General features: G+C 46.8%; 1 protein-coding gene across 1 annotated transcript in view; it reads right to left on the bottom strand.

Annotated features, from left to right (window-relative positions):
* LOC138567708 (tubulin tyrosine ligase 3-like) overlaps positions 1–18,999 on the bottom strand; it is a 673,617-nt gene that overhangs the window by 343,431 nt on the left and 311,187 nt on the right. The window contains exon 6 of the mRNA XM_069646178.1: positions 2,259–2,288. Coding sequence (XP_069502279.1) covers positions 2,259–2,288 — 30 coding nt within the window. The remainder of the gene's footprint in view (positions 1–2,258; positions 2,289–18,999) is intronic.

Below are 18,999 nucleotides of genomic sequence, written 5' to 3'. Positions count from 1 at the left end.
TGATACCGAGGGGTTTGGGCCTGTAACAAATGCAATTAAGAAAATAAATTAAATTACAAAAATAAAAATGTTCTTTTACTGTGGCATGACATTTTTTACTGCTGTTAGGGAACAAATACAACATGATGGGCGTTTTTATATGGGTATTGGGGGATTTGTGTAGCCAGCAAGGATATGTTTTCTTATTGTGGCATGGCTCTTTTTCACTGGCATTAAGGCAAAGCCAACAGGAGTATGTTCTCACATGGAGATACTGGCATGTATTGGCAGAGCCAGCCTGAACATGCTTTGTTGTAGTATCTTTACTGGCATTATGGACAAAGCAAACATGATCATTTTCCTATGTGGGAATAGTGGCATATATAGGTGCCCCAGAATGGACATGTGTGAGCACAATCAATAGGAAAATGCGTTTTTACACTTGCAGAGTCCTGGCACAGGGAGGGCAAAGGCATTATGAAAATGCGTCCTGTGCATTGTTGGTGGCTTGGCATCTAACAGACCTTTAAGGTCATACCCTACAAAAGCGACTGTAAACTGTGTGGCTTTTTACCTCATTTATCACAGAAAGTGCACTGTAAAATGCACTATTTTAACCCATTATTTAAAAACATTTCCTCGCTAGGCTCTGTCACTCCTGTGCATTTGGCTGGGAGCAGAACACGTGCCCTTACTTCTGTGGGCACTTCTTAATGTGGGCCCTACTCAGAGGCGTTGCTGGGGGGGCGGGTTAAGGGGGCTATAGCCCCTGGTCTTTTGGTTGTAGCCCCGGATAGAATCTCAGGAGCTACAACTAAAAGGCTGGCTAGCCCCTAGCCCCTACTCCCGACAGTTCCGACTTTAGCGTAGCCCCTGGGTCTTTTCCAGACCTAGCAACACCCCTGGCCCTACTCCACTAGCTCCAGGCCCCACTTGTTAAACAATCTAGGCTCTGCCCCTTGTGAGTTGGAGTGAAAGATGGAACTGATGGGCCAAAGGAAAGTGTCATATCTATTCAGCCTCCTGGGCTTGGGGAGGAGGCGGTTGGACAGGGGGGCATCAGTAGCGCAATAGGTTTAATCAGTAGTAGAAGTGTACCGGAATAAGTAGTGGAGCGGTGGTCTCGGCAGGGGAGAGGGTTGGTGGAAGCCCAGTGGAACATGTGACATGTGTTGCAGTCGTGGCCTTCCAGTAGTGTAAGTGACTAGTTACTAAGGCTCCCATTACAACTTTACACGTGCACAGATGGATGGACAAATCCTCTGTATAGAATAGGGAATATGGTCGTTAAACGTTGAAGAATGGTAAACAGAAAGAAAACAAAAGTAGTGGAACACCGCTCCCGACCGTTCCCACTCACTTCAATCACTGGGTTTAATGTCCCGTCTCACGAACAGTTTTCAAAACAGCAATCCAGTCCCGCGCCTCCCCTCCCCACCCTTCCCAAATGTTGAGGCTGGCTCTGCCTCTGACCATATGCCCAGGGTCCACGGATAAATACTGGACACTCGTACAAGGAACTGGCCCAGAAGCATTGCTCTTCAATGTAAAAAATCACATCCTACAGACACCCAATCTCAACGATCCTCAAATTTTGGATAGTGCTTGCTGCCACCACCAGCTCACAGCATCCTAACAGCGCCAGGCTGCACGTGCATTTTATTTTTTAAAGCACTCACACCGTCCAGGGGCATCGAGGCGCTGTTTCAGAATGTTGTTGTTGTTTTAGGTGCATATTTATAACGCGCTTAAATACCCAGTGGCTTCTAAGCACGGACCCGGCGAGCACGTTGCCATTGAGCTATCCTCCCGGGACATTATTAACCAACGCTGCGCAGCACACCTGTAAATAGGTGCTTGGACGTTAGACCCATTTTGTCCAGTGTAAGAAGCAAGAAACACGGTTCTAGTTAATCACCAATTGAAATCAATAGACAATTTAAAAACATTAACCAGTGCACACTGCATTGAATTGGAATTATGCCTGTAGCCGCATATTAGAAGGCCGAAAGCCCAAAAGCCAGAAACCGGGTCCAATAGAAGGCCTGTGTCACCGATGACCTGGAGCCTGGAGTCTGCTGCACGTAGCATTGCACGGTGCCTTCTCAACTTCTCGGTCACGTTCCTGCCACCCCACTCGAGAAGACGTGAGCAAGTACAGCAGTGGGCTCGTATTTCACGCCGCTGGGGGATTGCAAAGGAGCGTGCGTGACCTTGACCCGCCCCACCCGCCCCGCCACTCCCCGCACGCAGAGCTCGACGCCCCGTGGACCTCTTACCTTGGTCGCCATGGCTCTGGCTGGCATCGGCTATTGTCTGCTGCACGGTGTCCTGTCATTCAGAAGCCCCGCCGGCATGGTGCACCACTAGGGCGGTCACCTGAGAGGGAGAGACAGGGAGGGAGGTGAGGAGAGACAGTCGGACGTGGCACCAGTGGCAGAACCGGGTAGTGGGCAGAGGGGCATGGGAACAGACGGTCTCCAAGAGGAAGGAAAGGGTTAATGGGGCAGTCATACGAACAGAGGGGGAGATGGCCACATTGACTAGAGGGGGCTTAACAGAGCAAGTGTGGGGATCGCAAGGAGGAAGGGTGGCCGGCAGAGGAACTGGGGGCGTGGTGGGGCTCAGAGGAGCGAGTGAAGGGATAACAAGGAAGTGGGGGGAAGGGGGTCAGAGAACAGGATAGGCCCTAAGGGAGAGTGTAGGATTATCAAGTAATATCAACACAGGGGGAAATGAACAAAGTAACTGGGGATGGGGGAGCTTAAAAGAGAGGGTGAAGGTATATCAGAGAGGTGCGGAAGATCAAGGGAAGCGGGGAGGACACTAAGGGAGAGTGCAGAGGCACTAAGGGAGAGTGCAGAGGGGCAGCAAGAGGGGACATAGAGGGGGGGCAGAAACGGAGCCCACGAGAAGTATACAGAAGGACAGCAAGAGAGTAAGGGAACAAGGGACGGGGCCCACTGGGAGAGTGCAGAGGGACAGCAAGAGGGGAAGGAGACCAGAGACGGGCAGACTGCGAGAGTGCAGATGGACAGCGAGAGGGTAGGTGGTCCAGAGATGGGGTCCACTGGGAGAGTGCAGAGGGAGGGAAAGGGGAGCAGAGACATTAACCACTGGGAGGGAGCAGAGAGACAGCAAGAGGGGAAGGAGACCAGAGACAGGGCTCACAGGGAGTGTGCAGAGGCACAGCAAGAGGGAAAGAGGATCAGAGACAGTCCTCCTTGAGTGCGTGCAGAGGGACCGTAAGTGAGAAAAGGGAACAGAGACAGGGCCTTAGGAGAATGGACGTAGACTAACGAGAGCAAAGACGACCTTAGACAGGCCCAACCAGGGTCCGAATGAGACAAAGATTAGGTTTGGGTCCAATTTACAGAAAATGTACGACAAATGCTGTGTTTTAAAGAACTTTGGCCGAGTAGTTGCCCAGCTCCAAGCTTCCAGCAGCACAATGCACTCAGTGATAACGTTGGCCCACATTGTCCCACACGACCGGCCCACAATGGCCTACTGTTGCTGTCCTTCAGACTTATTTCTTATTGCCGAATGTTCCAATCTGAGCCAGCGGCCCACTTAAAAAGCTCGGAGGGAGAGGAAGAGGAAAACATGAACAGACGCAGGACCCAAAGTGTGATAAGAGGGGGTTTGGTCAAAGACAGGGAGAGGCTGACTCCAAGGGGAGGCTAGTCCAGAGAGAGAGACTGCCCATGGCTATCAGACCAGGGACCGAAAGAGATGGAGTCCAGAGAGGGAGAGGGGGAAGGGGGGGGGGGAGAAAGAGAGAGAGAGAGAGAGCGCGCGCCCATGGCTATCAGACCAGGGACAGAAATAGATGGAGGACAGTGAGAGAGAGAGAGAGACCCCATGGCTATCAGACCAGGGACAGAAAGAGATGGAGGAGAGAGAGAGAGAGAGAGAGCCCCCATGGCTATCAGACCAGGGACAGAAAGAGATGGAGTCCAGAGAGGGCGAGAGAGAGAGAGCCCCCATGGCTATCAGACCAGGGGCAGAACGAGATGGAGTCCAGAGAGGGAGAGGGAGAGAGAGAGAGAAAGAGAGCCCATGGCTATCAGACCAGGGACAGAAAGAGATGGAGGAGAGAGAGAGAGAGGGAGAGAGAGCCCCCATGGCTATCAGACCAGGGGCAGAAAGAGATGGAGTCCAGAGAGGGACAGGGAGAGAGAGAGAAAGAGAGCCCATGGCTATCAGACCAGGGACAGAAAGAGATGGAGGAGAGTGAGAGAGAGAGAGAGCCCCCATGGCTATCAGACCAGGGACAGAAAGAGATGGAGGAGAGAGAGAGAGAGAGAGAGAGAGAGAGAGAGAGAGAGAGAGAGAGAGAGAGCCTCATGGCTATCAGACCAGGGACAGAAAGAGATGGAGGAGAGTGAGAGAGAGAGAGAGCCCCCATGGCTATCAGACCAGGGACAGAAAGAGATGGAGGAGAGAGAGAGAGAGAGAGAGAGAGAGAGAGAGAGAGAGAGAGAGAGTGCCCCCATGGCTATCAGACCAGGGACAGAAAGAGATGGAGTCCAGAGAGGGCGAGAGAGAGAGATCCCATGGCTATCAGAACAAGAGAGAGGGAGACCAAGAGTCAGTGCCTACAGGGCTGGCATTCCAGAGGGAAAGATGCTTGGAAAAGGGCAGGGGAGGATGCGTTAAAGTGAATGAGGGGAGGGAGAGGCGGGTGCAACTCACACTAGGTTCCTGGTGGCAGCAGGTGCACACCACGCTGCACTTGTGTCACTGTGTCGCTCTGCCGCCTCCTGCAGTCCTCATTGGGATCCAGTACCTGAAGGAGGACAGTTGGAGAGAATGATAAGTTAAATATCTCTCACAACACAAGCAAAGTGCATTAAAATATACATGCATGTTGCTGCATGTTTGCCTAGTGTACCAATCGCCCTGTCTGCTGCGACTTTGCTCTCACCGCTGCAGCAGGTGGGCTCCATGCATTCCCCTCCATTCCTGTAAAGGACTTCCTTGGGTAAACCTTGGTCAAGGTTACGCTTAGATGTTGGGGACGTCAGTGAAAGGCTGCAGGGTAATTGGGGTGCTCTGCAGAGCTTTATAGACCAGTTAAGTAACCAGCAGTAGCTTCCCGCGAGCTTGCTTCAAGCAACACAAGGTTCGTGGGTTACAAAGTGGCGGGGGTGCTCTGCAAAGCTTTATAGACCAGGAGGTAAGTAACCAGCAGTAGCTTCCCGCGAGCTTCAAGCAACCCAAGGTTTGTTGGTTACAAAATGGTGGGGGTGCTCTGCAAAGCTTTATAGAGCAGGTAAGTAACCAGCAGAAGCTTCCTGAGAGCTTTAGGCAACCCAGGGTTCCTGGGTTACAAAGTGGTGGGGGTGCTCTGCAAAGCTTTATAGACCAGGATGTAAGTAACCAGCAGAAGCTTCCTGAGAGCTTCAAGCAACCCAAGGTTCCTGGGTTACAAAGTGGTGGGGGTGCTCTGCAAAGCTTTATAGAGCAGGTAAGTAACCAGCAGAAGCTTCCTGTGAGCTTCAGGCAACCCAAGGTTCCTGGGTTACAAAGTGGTGGGGGTGCTCTGCAAAGCTTTATAGAGCAGGTAAGTAACCAGCAGAAGCTTCCTGAGAGCTTCAGGCAACCCAAGGTTCCTGGGTTACAAAGTGGTGGGGGTACTCTGCAAAGCTTTATAGAGCAGGTAAGTACCCAGCAGAAGCTTCCTGAGAGCTTCAAGCAACACAAGGTTCGTGGGTTACAAAGTGGCGGGGGTGCTCTGCAAAGCTTTATAGACCAGGAGGTAAGTAACCAGCAGTAGCTTCCCGCGAGCTTCAAGCAACCCAAGGTTTGTTGGTTACAAAATGGTGGGGGTGCTCTGCAAAGCTTTATAGAGCAGGTAAGTAACCAGCAGAAGCTTCCTGAGAGCTTTAGGCAACCCAGGGTTCCTGGGTTACAAAGTGGTGGGGGTGCTCTGCAAAGCTTTATAGACCAGGAGGTAAGTAACCAGCAGAAGCTTCCTGAGAGCTTCAAGCAACCCAAGGTTCCTGGGTTACAAAGTGGTGGGGGTGCTCTGCAAAGCTTTATAGAGCAGGTAAGTAACCAGCAGAAGCTTCCTGTGAGCTTCAGGCAACCCAAGGTTCCTGGGTTACAAAGTGGTGGGGGTGCTCTGCAAAGCTTTATAGAGCAGGTAAGTAACCAGCAGAAGCTTCCTGAGAGCTTCAGGCAACCCAAGGTTCCTGGGTTACAAAGTGGTGGGGGTGCTCTGCAAAGCTTTATAGAGCAGGTAAGTACCCAGCAGAAGCTTCCTGAGAGCTTCAGACAACCCAAGGTTCCTGGGTTACAAAGTGGTGGGGGTGCTCTGCAAAGCTTTATAGAGCAGGTAAGTAACCAGCAGAAGCTTCCTGAGAGCTTCAGACAACCCAAGGTTCCTGGGTTACAAAGTGGTGGGGGTGCTCTGCAAAGCTTTATAGAGCAGGAGGTAAGTAACCAGCAGAAGCTTCCTGAGAGCTTCAAGCAACCCAAGGTTCCTGGGTTACAAAGTGTTGTAGGTTAGTAGTTGATCGAAGGATGTAGTATGGTTTATGTGTGAGAAGAACTATATGCTCTCGCTTGTAAGTCTACAGGTCTGGCTAAGAGTCAAATCCACTCCATGTTTTCAGTATATCCTGACAAAATAGCGCAATTAATCTAAGAGATCCTGCTAAATGTTCGTTGCGGTAGGATCCATCGAGGACCATACTTGGAGACCGCAATCTATATGTTCTGGTCATCACCTCACCTGCAGAGGTCCAGCCCCAGTGAAGCTGCGTGAGAATTGGCTGGAGACATCCCCATATTCGCGAGCCGATTCGCCGGCTGGCGAGAAGCCGGCCCGCCTCCTAAGGCCCCTTCTACCAAGGCTCCCTGTCCTGAGCCTGTCCAGTGCCACATCCCCCTGCCCGATTGCTCACCCCCGATGTCCATTCCTGCAGAGCCTTTGGACCTTCAGTTTGTGGTAAGACTCGCACAGACCAACCTGATCTTGGCCAACCCACGTTACCAGTGAGCACAACTAACTTCAGCGGGTCCCGCTACAGGCGCCCCATACCTGCTTTTTCCGCACCTTCTCCTTCAACATCTTCCAGGTGTACAATCATGATTTGCACCTCACAAAAGTAACAACTGCCTATTTCTGAACGCCGCTGCATATGTCTGTTTGCCTAACCTACAGCACTTAGGCTGCCTCGCTCTCAGACAGCTATAATATGTATAGGGTTGTATGACCGCGATTCGCTGCGCACGCTACCCCACTGACCTGTATTACTTATAGTCTGCTACCCTTAGTCTATAGTAGACAACCCTACCTTTAGTAACCACCCTGATAACACGTGTATCTCCCTTATGGGCCTCCCTCCTCCTGTGGTAGCAAACTTGTATTTGGATGCCTGCCTATGCATAGCAGTCACACCAGTTTGCCTCAGCATATGTTTATCTAAGCTGACTACAAATGCCCATTAGCCACTAGCCAATGCCTAGCCACTCTCGCATGATCTGAGACCTCGTATTTAGGCAGACTACCTACTCATCCACTAGAAACTAGCCCATCTACTCATGCCTGCCCTAGTAAAAACTCACATTCAGGCTGCCCATGCCAGTAGAATGGCATCCAGATTGCCTGCTTTAGTAAAATTGCACCTAGATTGCCTGTCTTAGTCAAATTGCACCTAGATTGCCTGTTTTGGGAAAATTGCACCTAGATTGCCTGTCTTAGTCAAATTGCACCTTGATTGCCTGTCTCAGTCGAATTGCATCTAGACTGCCTGTTTGATTGCCAGATTGCCTGTTTTAGTCAAATTGCACCTAGATTGCCTGTCTTAGTCAAATTGCACCTGGATTGCCTGTTTTAGTCAAACTGCATCTAGACTGCCTCTTTTGGCAAAATTGCACCTAGATTGCCTGTCTTAGTCAAATTGCATCTAGACTGCCTGTTTTGGTAAAATTGCACCTAGATTGCCTGTTTAGGCAAAAGTGCACCCAGATTGCCTGTTTTAGTCAAATTGCACCTAGATTGCCTGTCTTAGTCAAAATGCATCTAGACTGTCTGTTTTGGCAAAATTGCACCTAGATTGCCTGTTTTGGCAAAAGTGCACCCAGATTGCCTGTCTTAGTCAAATTGCACCTAGATTGCCTGTCTTAGTCAAATTGCATCTAGACTGTCTGTTTTGGCAAAATTGCACCTAGATTGCCTGTTTTGGCAAAATTGCACCTAGATTGCCTGTTTTAGTAAAGTTGCACCTAGACTGCCTGTTCTAGCTAAACTACATCCAGATCGCCTGCATATGCCCTCCAGCTACTAGCCAGTGCCTACCCACTCTTGCACACTTTAGCAAACTTGCACAGAGGTTGCTTGTTTCCGCCCAATAGCTATCAGTCAGTGCCCACCTATCTTCACCTGCACTATCAAAGTTGCATTTAGGTTGCCAGCACTCTAAGACATATACATTATCTTACTATGTATTTACCACTATTTTACACAGTTCTACTCAGAGCCACACTCTATTTGACCACCTTTCACAACATGAACCTATCCCAGCAACAGCATCAACTACCTCACGGTAGGGTATCCCAGGAGCAAGACAACTTGGCCACTAGACCGTGTAGCCTCCAACAGCGAAACCTTAAACTACGCTCCAGACTCCAAGAATCTATGACCCTCCATCTAAAGCCCAACCTGCTCCTAACCACAACAGACACACCCTGCATACCACCAACTCTCCACCACACACATACAACACAGGGCAACACCGATTACAACTTAACAGTCGTATCTTTAGAGAACACACCTCCTCCCCTAAGTGCCAACACAAAGTCCAGCCGCCATCGGCTCCACCCACCCTACTTGGAATAAAAAGTGCCTTAATAAATGCCCGCTCCATGGTAGCCCATGCCACTGAAAGAGCAGATCTAATCCAAAATGAGAACTTGGATCTCCTGGCCCTCACGGAATCTTGGCTTCATCCCGCAGCAGGTCCAGCCATCATGCTAGTCATCCCAGATAGTTACACTCTTATACGCATGGACCGCACTACGTCTAGAGGCAGCGGACTCGTTATAATTGTCAAAAATAACCTAGCCCTAAGACTCTCCTCACCCCATAACACCAAATCTTGTGAACCCCTTAGAGCTAAACTCACCATTGCCAACAATCAAACTATCACCATCCACCTGATATACCGACCACCAGGCCCCCTAGGTTCCTTTGAGGAAGACATCATGAACCTACTATCTAACAATTTAAAAAACTCTACTCAATGGGCCTCATTACACGGTAGGCGGTAAACCATGGCGCTATTAGCGCCATGGTTCATGCGGTAATTTACCGGAACGCCTTGGAGGAAAGGGGAATTACCGCCCTATTCCAAGGTTGGGAAGGCGGTAATTCCTCCTTCCTCCATTGCCCTTCCCCATTCCCATTTTTGCCCCATAGGGCATAATGGGAATGGGGAAGGCGCTAATTACGGTACTGCAAATTGCGGTACCGTAATTAGCACCCCGGTCCCTTTGCGGGTTCGTTTTTTAACGCCTGCAAAAAGCAGGCGTTAATGTACCAACCCGCAAAGGGACCTCGTAGTAAGGCGGTAAAGGTTTACCGGTACCGGTAAAAAAACGGTACCGGTAAACCCTTACCGCCTACCGTGTAATGAGGCCCAATGTCTCATCCTTGGTGACTTCAACTTGGGATTCAACGACTCACGAGACCCCAATGCCCTACAAATTAACAGCACGCTTGAAGAACTAGGATTCACCCAAAAGATTACAGATCCTACCCACATCAAAGGTAGGACCCTCGATTGGATTGCTGAACATAACTGTCCTATCACTATTACCTCTATAATGCCTCAGTTATGGTCTGACCACTACATGATATCCTTCGCCTTAGAAGCCACCACTCCCATGAACAATAGTAGCTTTGCTCCTACTGCACCTACTAGAAATAAAAAAAACATCACCCCTGAAAATCTCATCCCCCTCATCCTCCCCACCCTAAACTCCATCCCAGATCAGTCTGACCCAGCCTATATGGTAGAAAAGTACAATGAAGTGATGCTTGCCTCTCTGGACGCTATCGCACCTCTGAAAATTAGGAAGAGCAAACCCCGCCAACACCTCAATTCCTGGTTCACACCCCTACTGAAAGACATCAGACAAAAGAAACGCCTCAGCGAAAAAACTTGGAGATCAGACCCTTCAGACACTAACAAAAATAACCTAAAGAAACTAGTTACCCTCTACAAAAAAGAAATTATCCTTGCGAAACAAACATCTTACAACACCCGTATCACTCAAGCTAAATCTAACACTAAAGAGTTGTTCGCCATCCTAAAGGAGGTAGAATCCCCTATCCAAGCTCCCGACTCCTGCATCAAGAACAAGAGCTGGTGCACAGGTATACAAAACGCCCTTGCCAATAAGATAACAATGCTCCAGGCCAAGATTGACAATAAAAAGCGTCTATAATTGGCCCTAATATTGCCACCTCCAAGGCCACTACGAACTCACCTCCTACTCTGAAATTCACCCCTTCGCCACCTGTATCGAACATCCCCCCCTTCTACTTCCGCAAAGTCTCCATTAAAGAAGTCGAGAAAGTCATCCTTACCCTCAAACCCTCCAACTGCCAGGGCGACACATGTCCAGCCCAAATTATAAAAGATGCTGCCCGTGAACTCTCACCCTTCATTACCAAACTCATAAACGCCTCTTTCACTTCAGGCAACATACCCAGCAACCTGAAGCATTCTTGGGTCCTCCCATCCTCAAAAAGCAAACCCGGGACCCATCTATCCCAACTAATTACCGTCCCATAACCACTGTGCCGTTCTTACTGAAAATCCTAGACAAAGTAGGTTATTTACAAATTCAACACCACCTGGAACTCAACCATCTCCTAGGAGTCCGACAGTCCGGCTTCAGACCACAGCATGGGACTGAGACTGCACTCCTGGACCTTAAGGCCCAAATAGACACATTAAGAGACATAGGTACGACATCAATCCTACTACTCCTCGACCTCTCTGCCGCATTCGACCTGGTAGACCATGCAATACTCTGCAATCACCTGATCACGGCAGCCTGCTTCTCCCATGAAGCAGTCGCATGGATCCAGTCCTTCCTAGACAACAGGACAATGCGAGTCTTCTCCCCTTTAGCTGCTGCAGACCCTGCATCTATCTCATGTGGCGTACCCCAAGGTTCATGTGTATCCCCTACCCTCTATAATATCTTCACAAAGCCCCTTTTCAATGATCTAGACGGTCTGGGTATCACCTACACTAACTATGCTGATGATACACAGATCCTCATCCCGCTGACGGGGGATTATGACAAGGATTTGGCCTTTGTGAATAAAGTCTACCTCATCATCCAGGCATGGATGGCCTCTCACGGTCTATGCCTGAATGATGACAAAACTGAACTCCTCATCCTAGGTACCTCCTCCAACATCAAAAAAACTAGGCCATAACTATGACTCCTTCATAATCAACAATAACATCATTACGGTGGCCAAGGTAGTTAAAACCCTTGGCTTCTATATAGACTCTATGCTTACCTTTGGTATACAAGTGAGTGCCATGGCCTCAGCCACGTCCTACACTTGCAACTTAATCAGAGCAGCCAAGCCCTTCCTCTCTCCTAACAACTGCGTCACCCTAGCAAGAGCTCTAATCCTGTCAAAACTCGATTACTGCAACGCCCTCTACTTAGGCAGCAACAAATACAACACTGACAAAATACAGACACTTCAAAATAACTCCCTGAGAGCCGCCCTGAGAGCCGCCCTAAACTTCCCTAAAAATGCCCACATATCTGACCTCAGGAGATCTACCGACTGGCTTTCCACAAAAGATAAGAACCTCCTGAAAACAGCCTCCCTTAAACACAAATGCCTTAACCAAGCAGCCCCGCAATACCTTATAGACAGGTTCACTAGACATACAACCTCTCTACCCCTAAGAAAAGCTAACTCCAACCTCCTACTAGTACCCAGATTCAAACTTACCAAATCTGGGGGGAGTAGCTTCGCTGTCAAAGCAGCACAATACAACTCCCTTCCCCCTACCTTAATGGAAGATCTCCCATACCGGCAATTCAGAACTAACCTGATCCAACGGTTAAAAGAACTTGATACCTAATTTCACTCCGCTAACAACTGGGATATCAGGCATACCCCCTATACCTATTCTGCGTTAATTATATGCCACTCCTGTCTCATTGTAAATTTACTGTATATGCTCTGTATCTCCTGACTTGACATGCCACAGCAATGTAACCGTAGCTGTACTTCTATGTTTAAATCTGTAACCTGTAACTTAAGTTGAACAATCCTCTTGCTGCCTTCGTGCCCGAATACCCCTGGGTCTGGTGCGCTATATAAGTAAATAAACAAACAAACAAACAGACATCTATTTAATTTTTATATTGCACCACTCGCCCAAAGGCCTCAAGGCGCTCAGAGGACAGACAAACAAAAAACAAGGAGAGTCAGCTGGAGATAGAGCGGAAGCAACAACGTAAGGTTTAGCCTATATCTCTGTCAAACAGCAACGTCTTTACGTGTTTCTTAAATTGAGCAGTTGATGCACAATCTCTAAGGTCTGGAGGAAGAGCATTCCACAAGCATTAAAATTTGCACCACCTTTATTTTTTAAGAAGAACTCGCGGTTGGTGAAGTTGAATATTGTTGGATCGTAGTGTTTGTCTAAACAGAGTCTTGTTTACTCTGGAAGAAAGATACGCAGGAGCTTTACCTGTAAAACACTTAAATCCATAACCAACCCTTTAAACTGAATTCTTTGGCCAACCAGGAACCAATGCAATTTCCTCCGGGCCTCAAACACCAGGGATTGATGCTTCAAGCCACAGACAGCCTCTACGGCTCCATTTTGTGTTACCTGCGAGGCTGCGACTTTCTTATGTTTGCTTGAGAAGTACCTACTAACAAGCTATTGCAATAGTCTAATTTCGTATTGACAATAGCAGCAATCAAGGCTCTATTTGCCTTAGACAGATAGGGCCGAATATGTCGTAGTAGGTGAACATAGTAGGAGCAGGAGGATTTAAGATAACAAGCATGTTTCTTAAAAGATAGATGAGAGTCGAAAAAAAACACCCAATGTTTTAACAGATTCAGAGACTTCAATTACATTACCAGCAATTATGAAGCTTTTGTATTGTGAGTCAAGTTTTTCAACTTTTGTGGTGTGCCAAGAAACTCTGTTTTGGAATTATTCAAGGCCAAATAGTTCAGAGCCACCCTGGACTGTATGAGCAGAAAACCTTCATTGACTCTTTCTAAGTCATTGGTGTAAGAACCAGAAAGCTCAATCACAATCTGGGTATCGTCCGCATAGTTTGCGAACTGTACCCCCAGGGAAACAAGAAGGTTGCATAAAGGTCTAGAGTATATGTTAAAAGGCAGAGGTGATAAACAGGAACCCTCTGATACCCCACAAGTAAGAGGGGTTCCCTTCATGATTGGGTATTTCCTTTAACCACATTTGCAGTTCTTGGTCCAAAAAACTATTTAAACCACATGCGGCAGCAGGGGCACATTTACCCAATTTGATCAATCTATCCGCCAGGAGAGCTTGATCGACTAAATCGAAAGCGGCAGAACGATCTAATAGTAAAAGTAGTGTCAAGCTGCCTTTCTCAATTATGCCTGCGATGTTGGATTTTAGATCCAAGAGAGCAGTTTCCATCCCATGGTTAGTATGAAACCCAGACTGTACTGTGGCAAGCATATCTTGTTGCTCTACAAATGTTTGGTATTGACTATAAGCTATTTTATCAAGAACTTTTAGCACAAACGATACGTTCGTGATAGGTCTATAGTTACCCGCATCAGCTGGATCAACAAAGGTGTGATCCAAGCCTCATTGATATTATCTGGGACAAGAGCTTTCTGAAAGGAGCGATTAGTAAATGTGGTAACCCATGGTACAAGGATCATAGAGAAGTCCTTAAACAGAGAGGCTGGAACAATATCCCCTTTATATGATGCACATTTCATCTAATGTACTACATCCATAACCTCTTTTTCTGATACCTCTTTAAAAACAAATAGAGAAGTCACAGGATTAATTCTGTTACAAGAAGAAATCTGTACCATTTTTACTTGATCTAAGATGCGTTGTAGGTGTTTTAATGTTTTCTGGATAAAGCCATCATAAAATTGTTGACACCAATTATTGTCAATAGCAATCGAGGGTTCAACCAGGGTCCCCTTTAACTCATTTAGGACTGAGAACAGTTGTTTAGTTCTTTATTTCGCCATTTCTATCCTGGCATTAAGATTGATTTATTTTACTTTAAAAACTATGGACTTAAAAAGCTTAGGTGCGTATTTATACGCTGCAAGATTAACGTTAGATGGATGTCCCCGCCAAGTGTGTTCTGCTTTACGTTTAACTGTGCTCATGCTTAGAACATCTGGTATATGCCATTGATTATATTTGACTGATTCCTTCTGAATCACAGATCTCATCGGAGCTAGTATGTTAAAGCTTGTTTTTTGCTGTTCTAAAAAGATTAATAAACTCCTCAAGGGGAATATTATCTTTCAAGGAAGGTAATTGTGGGGTGACTAATGCATCAAAAGCCTCATGCATCACCTTTCTACAATTCGTAGTAGGGACTAGTGATTTATTTAACTAAAGGTTTTTGTTAAGGAAATGAGGGAGAAACACCTCAAAAGAAAGAGAGTGGTGGTTTGACCAGATGCAGTCATCCACTGATATTGGAGACACCTTTTGATTTTGCGATAGAATCCAGTCCAGGATGGACTGGATTCCTATTGAGCCTATTGAGTTTGAAGTTTGATATGTTGATAAAATCCAACGGACTGAAGATGATGCTTCATGGTCCAGTGGATTATTAGCCCACAAGTTAAAATCGCCCCAATGCTAGAAGAGTCGATTGAGTCAATTAAAGTTTAGAGATGTTTAGAGATGCTACCCAAAAAGGCTAATCCATTCATGCCAAACCTTTATGATTGCCATTTGTCTCATGCCCTCAGATCCTGTTATTGTAGTTTAGACAGTCAGGAAATGTAGCACTTTGCCAACACGACCTTCACCCCACGGAGATGAGCCTAGCTGACCCACGTGCTGCAGGATCGACACCCAAGCAACAGCCAATCCAACGTGGTCACCACATATAGATACATAATGTACCAGTGTGCCTCACCAATGGTATTGTAGGATTGTGTACTTATAGTCTGGCGTCACTAGTGACGCGATCTTGACTTATAATGTGCTGCTCATGTAATGTTTAGCAGAGCGCTCCCAGGGCAGCAGATTTCTCTGCATGCAGAACTTACTTTATAAACTTGTTTCACTTGCAATCTGTCTCCTGGTCTCATTCCTTAATGGGGTGTGTCCATTGTTTGGCTGTTTTGGGTACTGCGTGTTGGGGAGCGGGTGCCTTCAGTAGCCCGGAAAGGCATGAATTCATGGGGCGCCAAAGCAAAGATCAATATTTCCATGTGACGCGGCTGTCTGGAGTAGTAATCAGAAAGAGTTTGTACATAGAATTAACATTGTGGTTGCCCAAGTCAAGATGGAGAGAAAGAAACTTAATCTGATTGGTTAAAGGAACAATGGTATGTTTGGTTTGTCTGATTGGTGAAAAGGATAATGGGTTGGATTCTTGGGAGGTGAGCAAGATTCTAAACTGCCTTTCATCCATAGTAATTCAGTGGCTGGTTGTACTTTCTTTAAGCTCCTTAAATAAGACCTTTCAGAGTTCAGAAGATGTACAAAAGAAGTAAGAAAAATTGTTTGCTGAGCCAGAGTGAACAAGAAGACATCAGGTGGGATTGTTCCTTTCCTTTTAAAAGCCTAAAGATTTTCACAATGAACTTCCATTTCTTATAAGAAACGTAAAGTGTTAACCAGTTTTAAGGTTAATCGAGAGAAAAGACGTTTTGCATGTATTTGTTAAAATGCGCGTGTGATTTTTCTGCGCGAGGACAATTATTCACGTCTTGTGATTACGCGTGTTAATCGTAAATGCGCGTTAAGAAAGCAACTATACGTTCGCACGTGTAAAAAAGAAAAGATTCACACGCAGATGAAGAGCAGCATTCAAGAAAGTTTATGAGTTTCTATTAAATGTCATTTTCACGCAAAATGGGAATTCAATACTTCAAAGAAAGTCTGCATTTCGCAAAAGCATTTAAAACTCAAACTTCATAGAGTTAAATGAACTTTAATAGCAAAGAATAATATCTAAGTCTGTAAGGTGCTTGCAAAGGTCATTACTTTTGGATACAAAAGAGACTTGAATGGCTAGAAACAATATGCATTAAAGCATGATATAGTCTACAAGATATTCAATACAGATAATTAACCTCTTAGTCTTAAACAGAGGTTTAAGAGGTAAAGAAGTTAGAGTTTGTTTAAAAATAATTTAAGAAAAGAGGTTTACATAAACGTTTAAGTAACCAAGTGTATTTGTTTACTACAGATACCAGAGCCTATCAGAAGGTTGCAGGGCTGCAGTGTCTCCGTTGTTATTTTCTCCAAATTCCCCTTTCCTGTTCTTGGGGTTCTCAGCTCAGCTTTCACTTTAGGGTTGAGAGGTGAACTCCTGGTGAGGGTCTGTGGGGCCAGCATCAGCTCCTGTGGAATTCAGTCAAGCCGGACCCTGACACCATGTCTTTCGGGACAAAATTACAGGGACTGTCCAAGCACAACTGGACAAGATGCGTGAGGATCCGACCTCAACCCTACACAAGATAAAAGGCGATGTCACAGAACCTGAGGAAAGAGTGGACACTAATAAGACAGCGCTGCGGGATCTCGCAGAAGATGCACTAAAAACAGACAAACTAATAGAATACATAGCGCAAATAACCCATAACCTTGAACTACAAACAGAGGACCTAGAAAACCGTTCTAGGAGATCGAACATTTGGGTAAAGGGCCTTTCCGAAGAAGACAGGATAAGGACCTCAAGGAGACAATTCTGCAAATATTTACCGACTTGACAGAACCGAAAGAGAGAGCTGAGTTAAAACTAGACCGCGTCCACAGAATTGGCCCATCAAGGAAAGAACCAGGAGTGAGAGCGGGAGACGTTTTTGTGGCCTTACACGGCTATTCCCATAAAGAAGGAATACGAGGGGTGGCGAGACAGGGGAAACAGTTATCTTACAATGGCTCAGAGCTGCACCTCTTCCAGGATATGTCCCAGATAATACTGTTCAAGAGGTTCAGTGGAGAGCTTTCTGCGTGAGGAAGACATTGGGTATCGCTGAACATTCCCCTTTGGCATGGTATTTGAATGGGATGGAAGGCAACACAGGACCTCGACTTGCAGGGAAGGAGCAAATATATTTGGCATAAAGGTGGATGGAAAAGAATCAAGCGCCCCGACAAAGCCAATGCGAGATAAAAGAAAGGACTGGGAGTGGACAGCGGTGCAGCAGAGAAATATAAGGAAGAAAAGCAAACCAGGGTACAAGACAGAATCTCAAGACCGGGGCCCAGATGACTGAAGGATGGCGCTGAAGAACTTCTTAAGTGTCCAGTAGAGTTTACTGCACAGTATAACTTACTTAAGAAATCCATGGGAGGGCATGATTTGTTAGCACACAAGGGTCAGAGGGGCGTGGAGAAGCGAGAAATGGGCTTGGGAGAGCCTGCACAAGTGGGGACTGGGTTAAAATATAGACTCGATCCCCGGGAAGGTGAGTTGGAGGGGCTAGAGGCCGGTCGAGTCTACCCAGTTAGGGGTGTAGGGGGAAGAGGGGAGGGAAAGGATGGGGAATAGAGGGCAAGGTGTGGGGGGCAGGTAGGGGGTAGGGACCCAATCAAGTTACCCCTGGAAAGACAGATATTACTAAATTCTGCGAAGAAAGTGGAAAGGTTCCTCCAAAGGGAAAAAACGAATCTCCTGACCCTACAGGAAACACATGTCCAAGCCACAGACGCACACAAAATAAAGACCATGGGTTACCGACAAATCCTCCAGTCCAACGGGGGGAATAAAAAAGGAGGGGTATTAATAGCATTGCGTAATAATCTAGATATAAATGCTGGGAGCTGGGAAAAAGACACTATAGGGAGAGACGCGGCAGCTATTCTGCAAGGGACGGGGGAACTATATAAGGTTGCCACCATATACGCACCCAACACGTGTCAGGATAGCTTCATTCATATTATCAGGGAACTTTAATATGGCTTGGCACCCAGAGATAGACAGAAGCAGAGGGCGGGTGGGCACTCAATGTAGGCCCTCGAAAGAATTATGGGAGGGAATAGAAAGACTGGCTCTGTTGGATGCCTGGAGGTCAAAGAGGTGGAGAAACAAAGGGATATACTTACTTCTCTCACGTGCATAAGATGTCCTCCAAGATAGACTACATCTGGGTGTCGCAGAACTTGCTAGGGATGGTACTAGAAATAGAAGTGGGTGCAATATCGATATCAGACCGTGCCCCCCAAACGCTGATAGTGAAAAGGAATAACGTAACTCTAGGGTTATGGAAATGGAAATATCCTGCGTATATATTTAAGGACGACATATTGAGAGAGGAACTACGAAATAGCATTGAGTAATTCTTCATAGACAATGAAACGGAGGACACAAACCAGCTTGTGAGATGGGATGTCTTCAAAGCAACACTAAGAGGAAGGATTATTGCAATAAAAGTCTGAAGAGACAGAGAGAGAAGGGGTCCAAATAGGGACATGGAAGAACAGCTGAAAAAGGTCATGGCAAAAACAGGAGTGGGAGCTAGGGGAAAAACACACAGGGACTACAGGGGCATAAGGAGGCAACTAGACATTTTACAATCGAGGGAAGCAGAACATGCACGTCTGTACCTCAGACAGAAATATTATGTAAAGGCAAACACATTGGATAGACTATTGGTAAGGCTACTCAGGAAGGAAGAAAAGGCAAAAACCATACTGAAAATTAAATAAAGAGAGGGAGGGGAGGGCGTGGAGACAAAGGACATTATACAGGTATTCTCAGCATACTATACAAAATTATACAAATCTGACG

Source organism: Ambystoma mexicanum, chromosome 2p (genome assembly GCF_040938575.1).
Source record: "Ambystoma mexicanum isolate Mex_15411 chromosome 2p, UKY_AmexF1_1, whole genome shotgun sequence".
Taxonomy (NCBI): domain Eukaryota; kingdom Metazoa; phylum Chordata; class Amphibia; order Caudata; family Ambystomatidae; genus Ambystoma; species Ambystoma mexicanum.
This window is presented reverse-complemented; position numbering and strand designations above follow the sequence as displayed.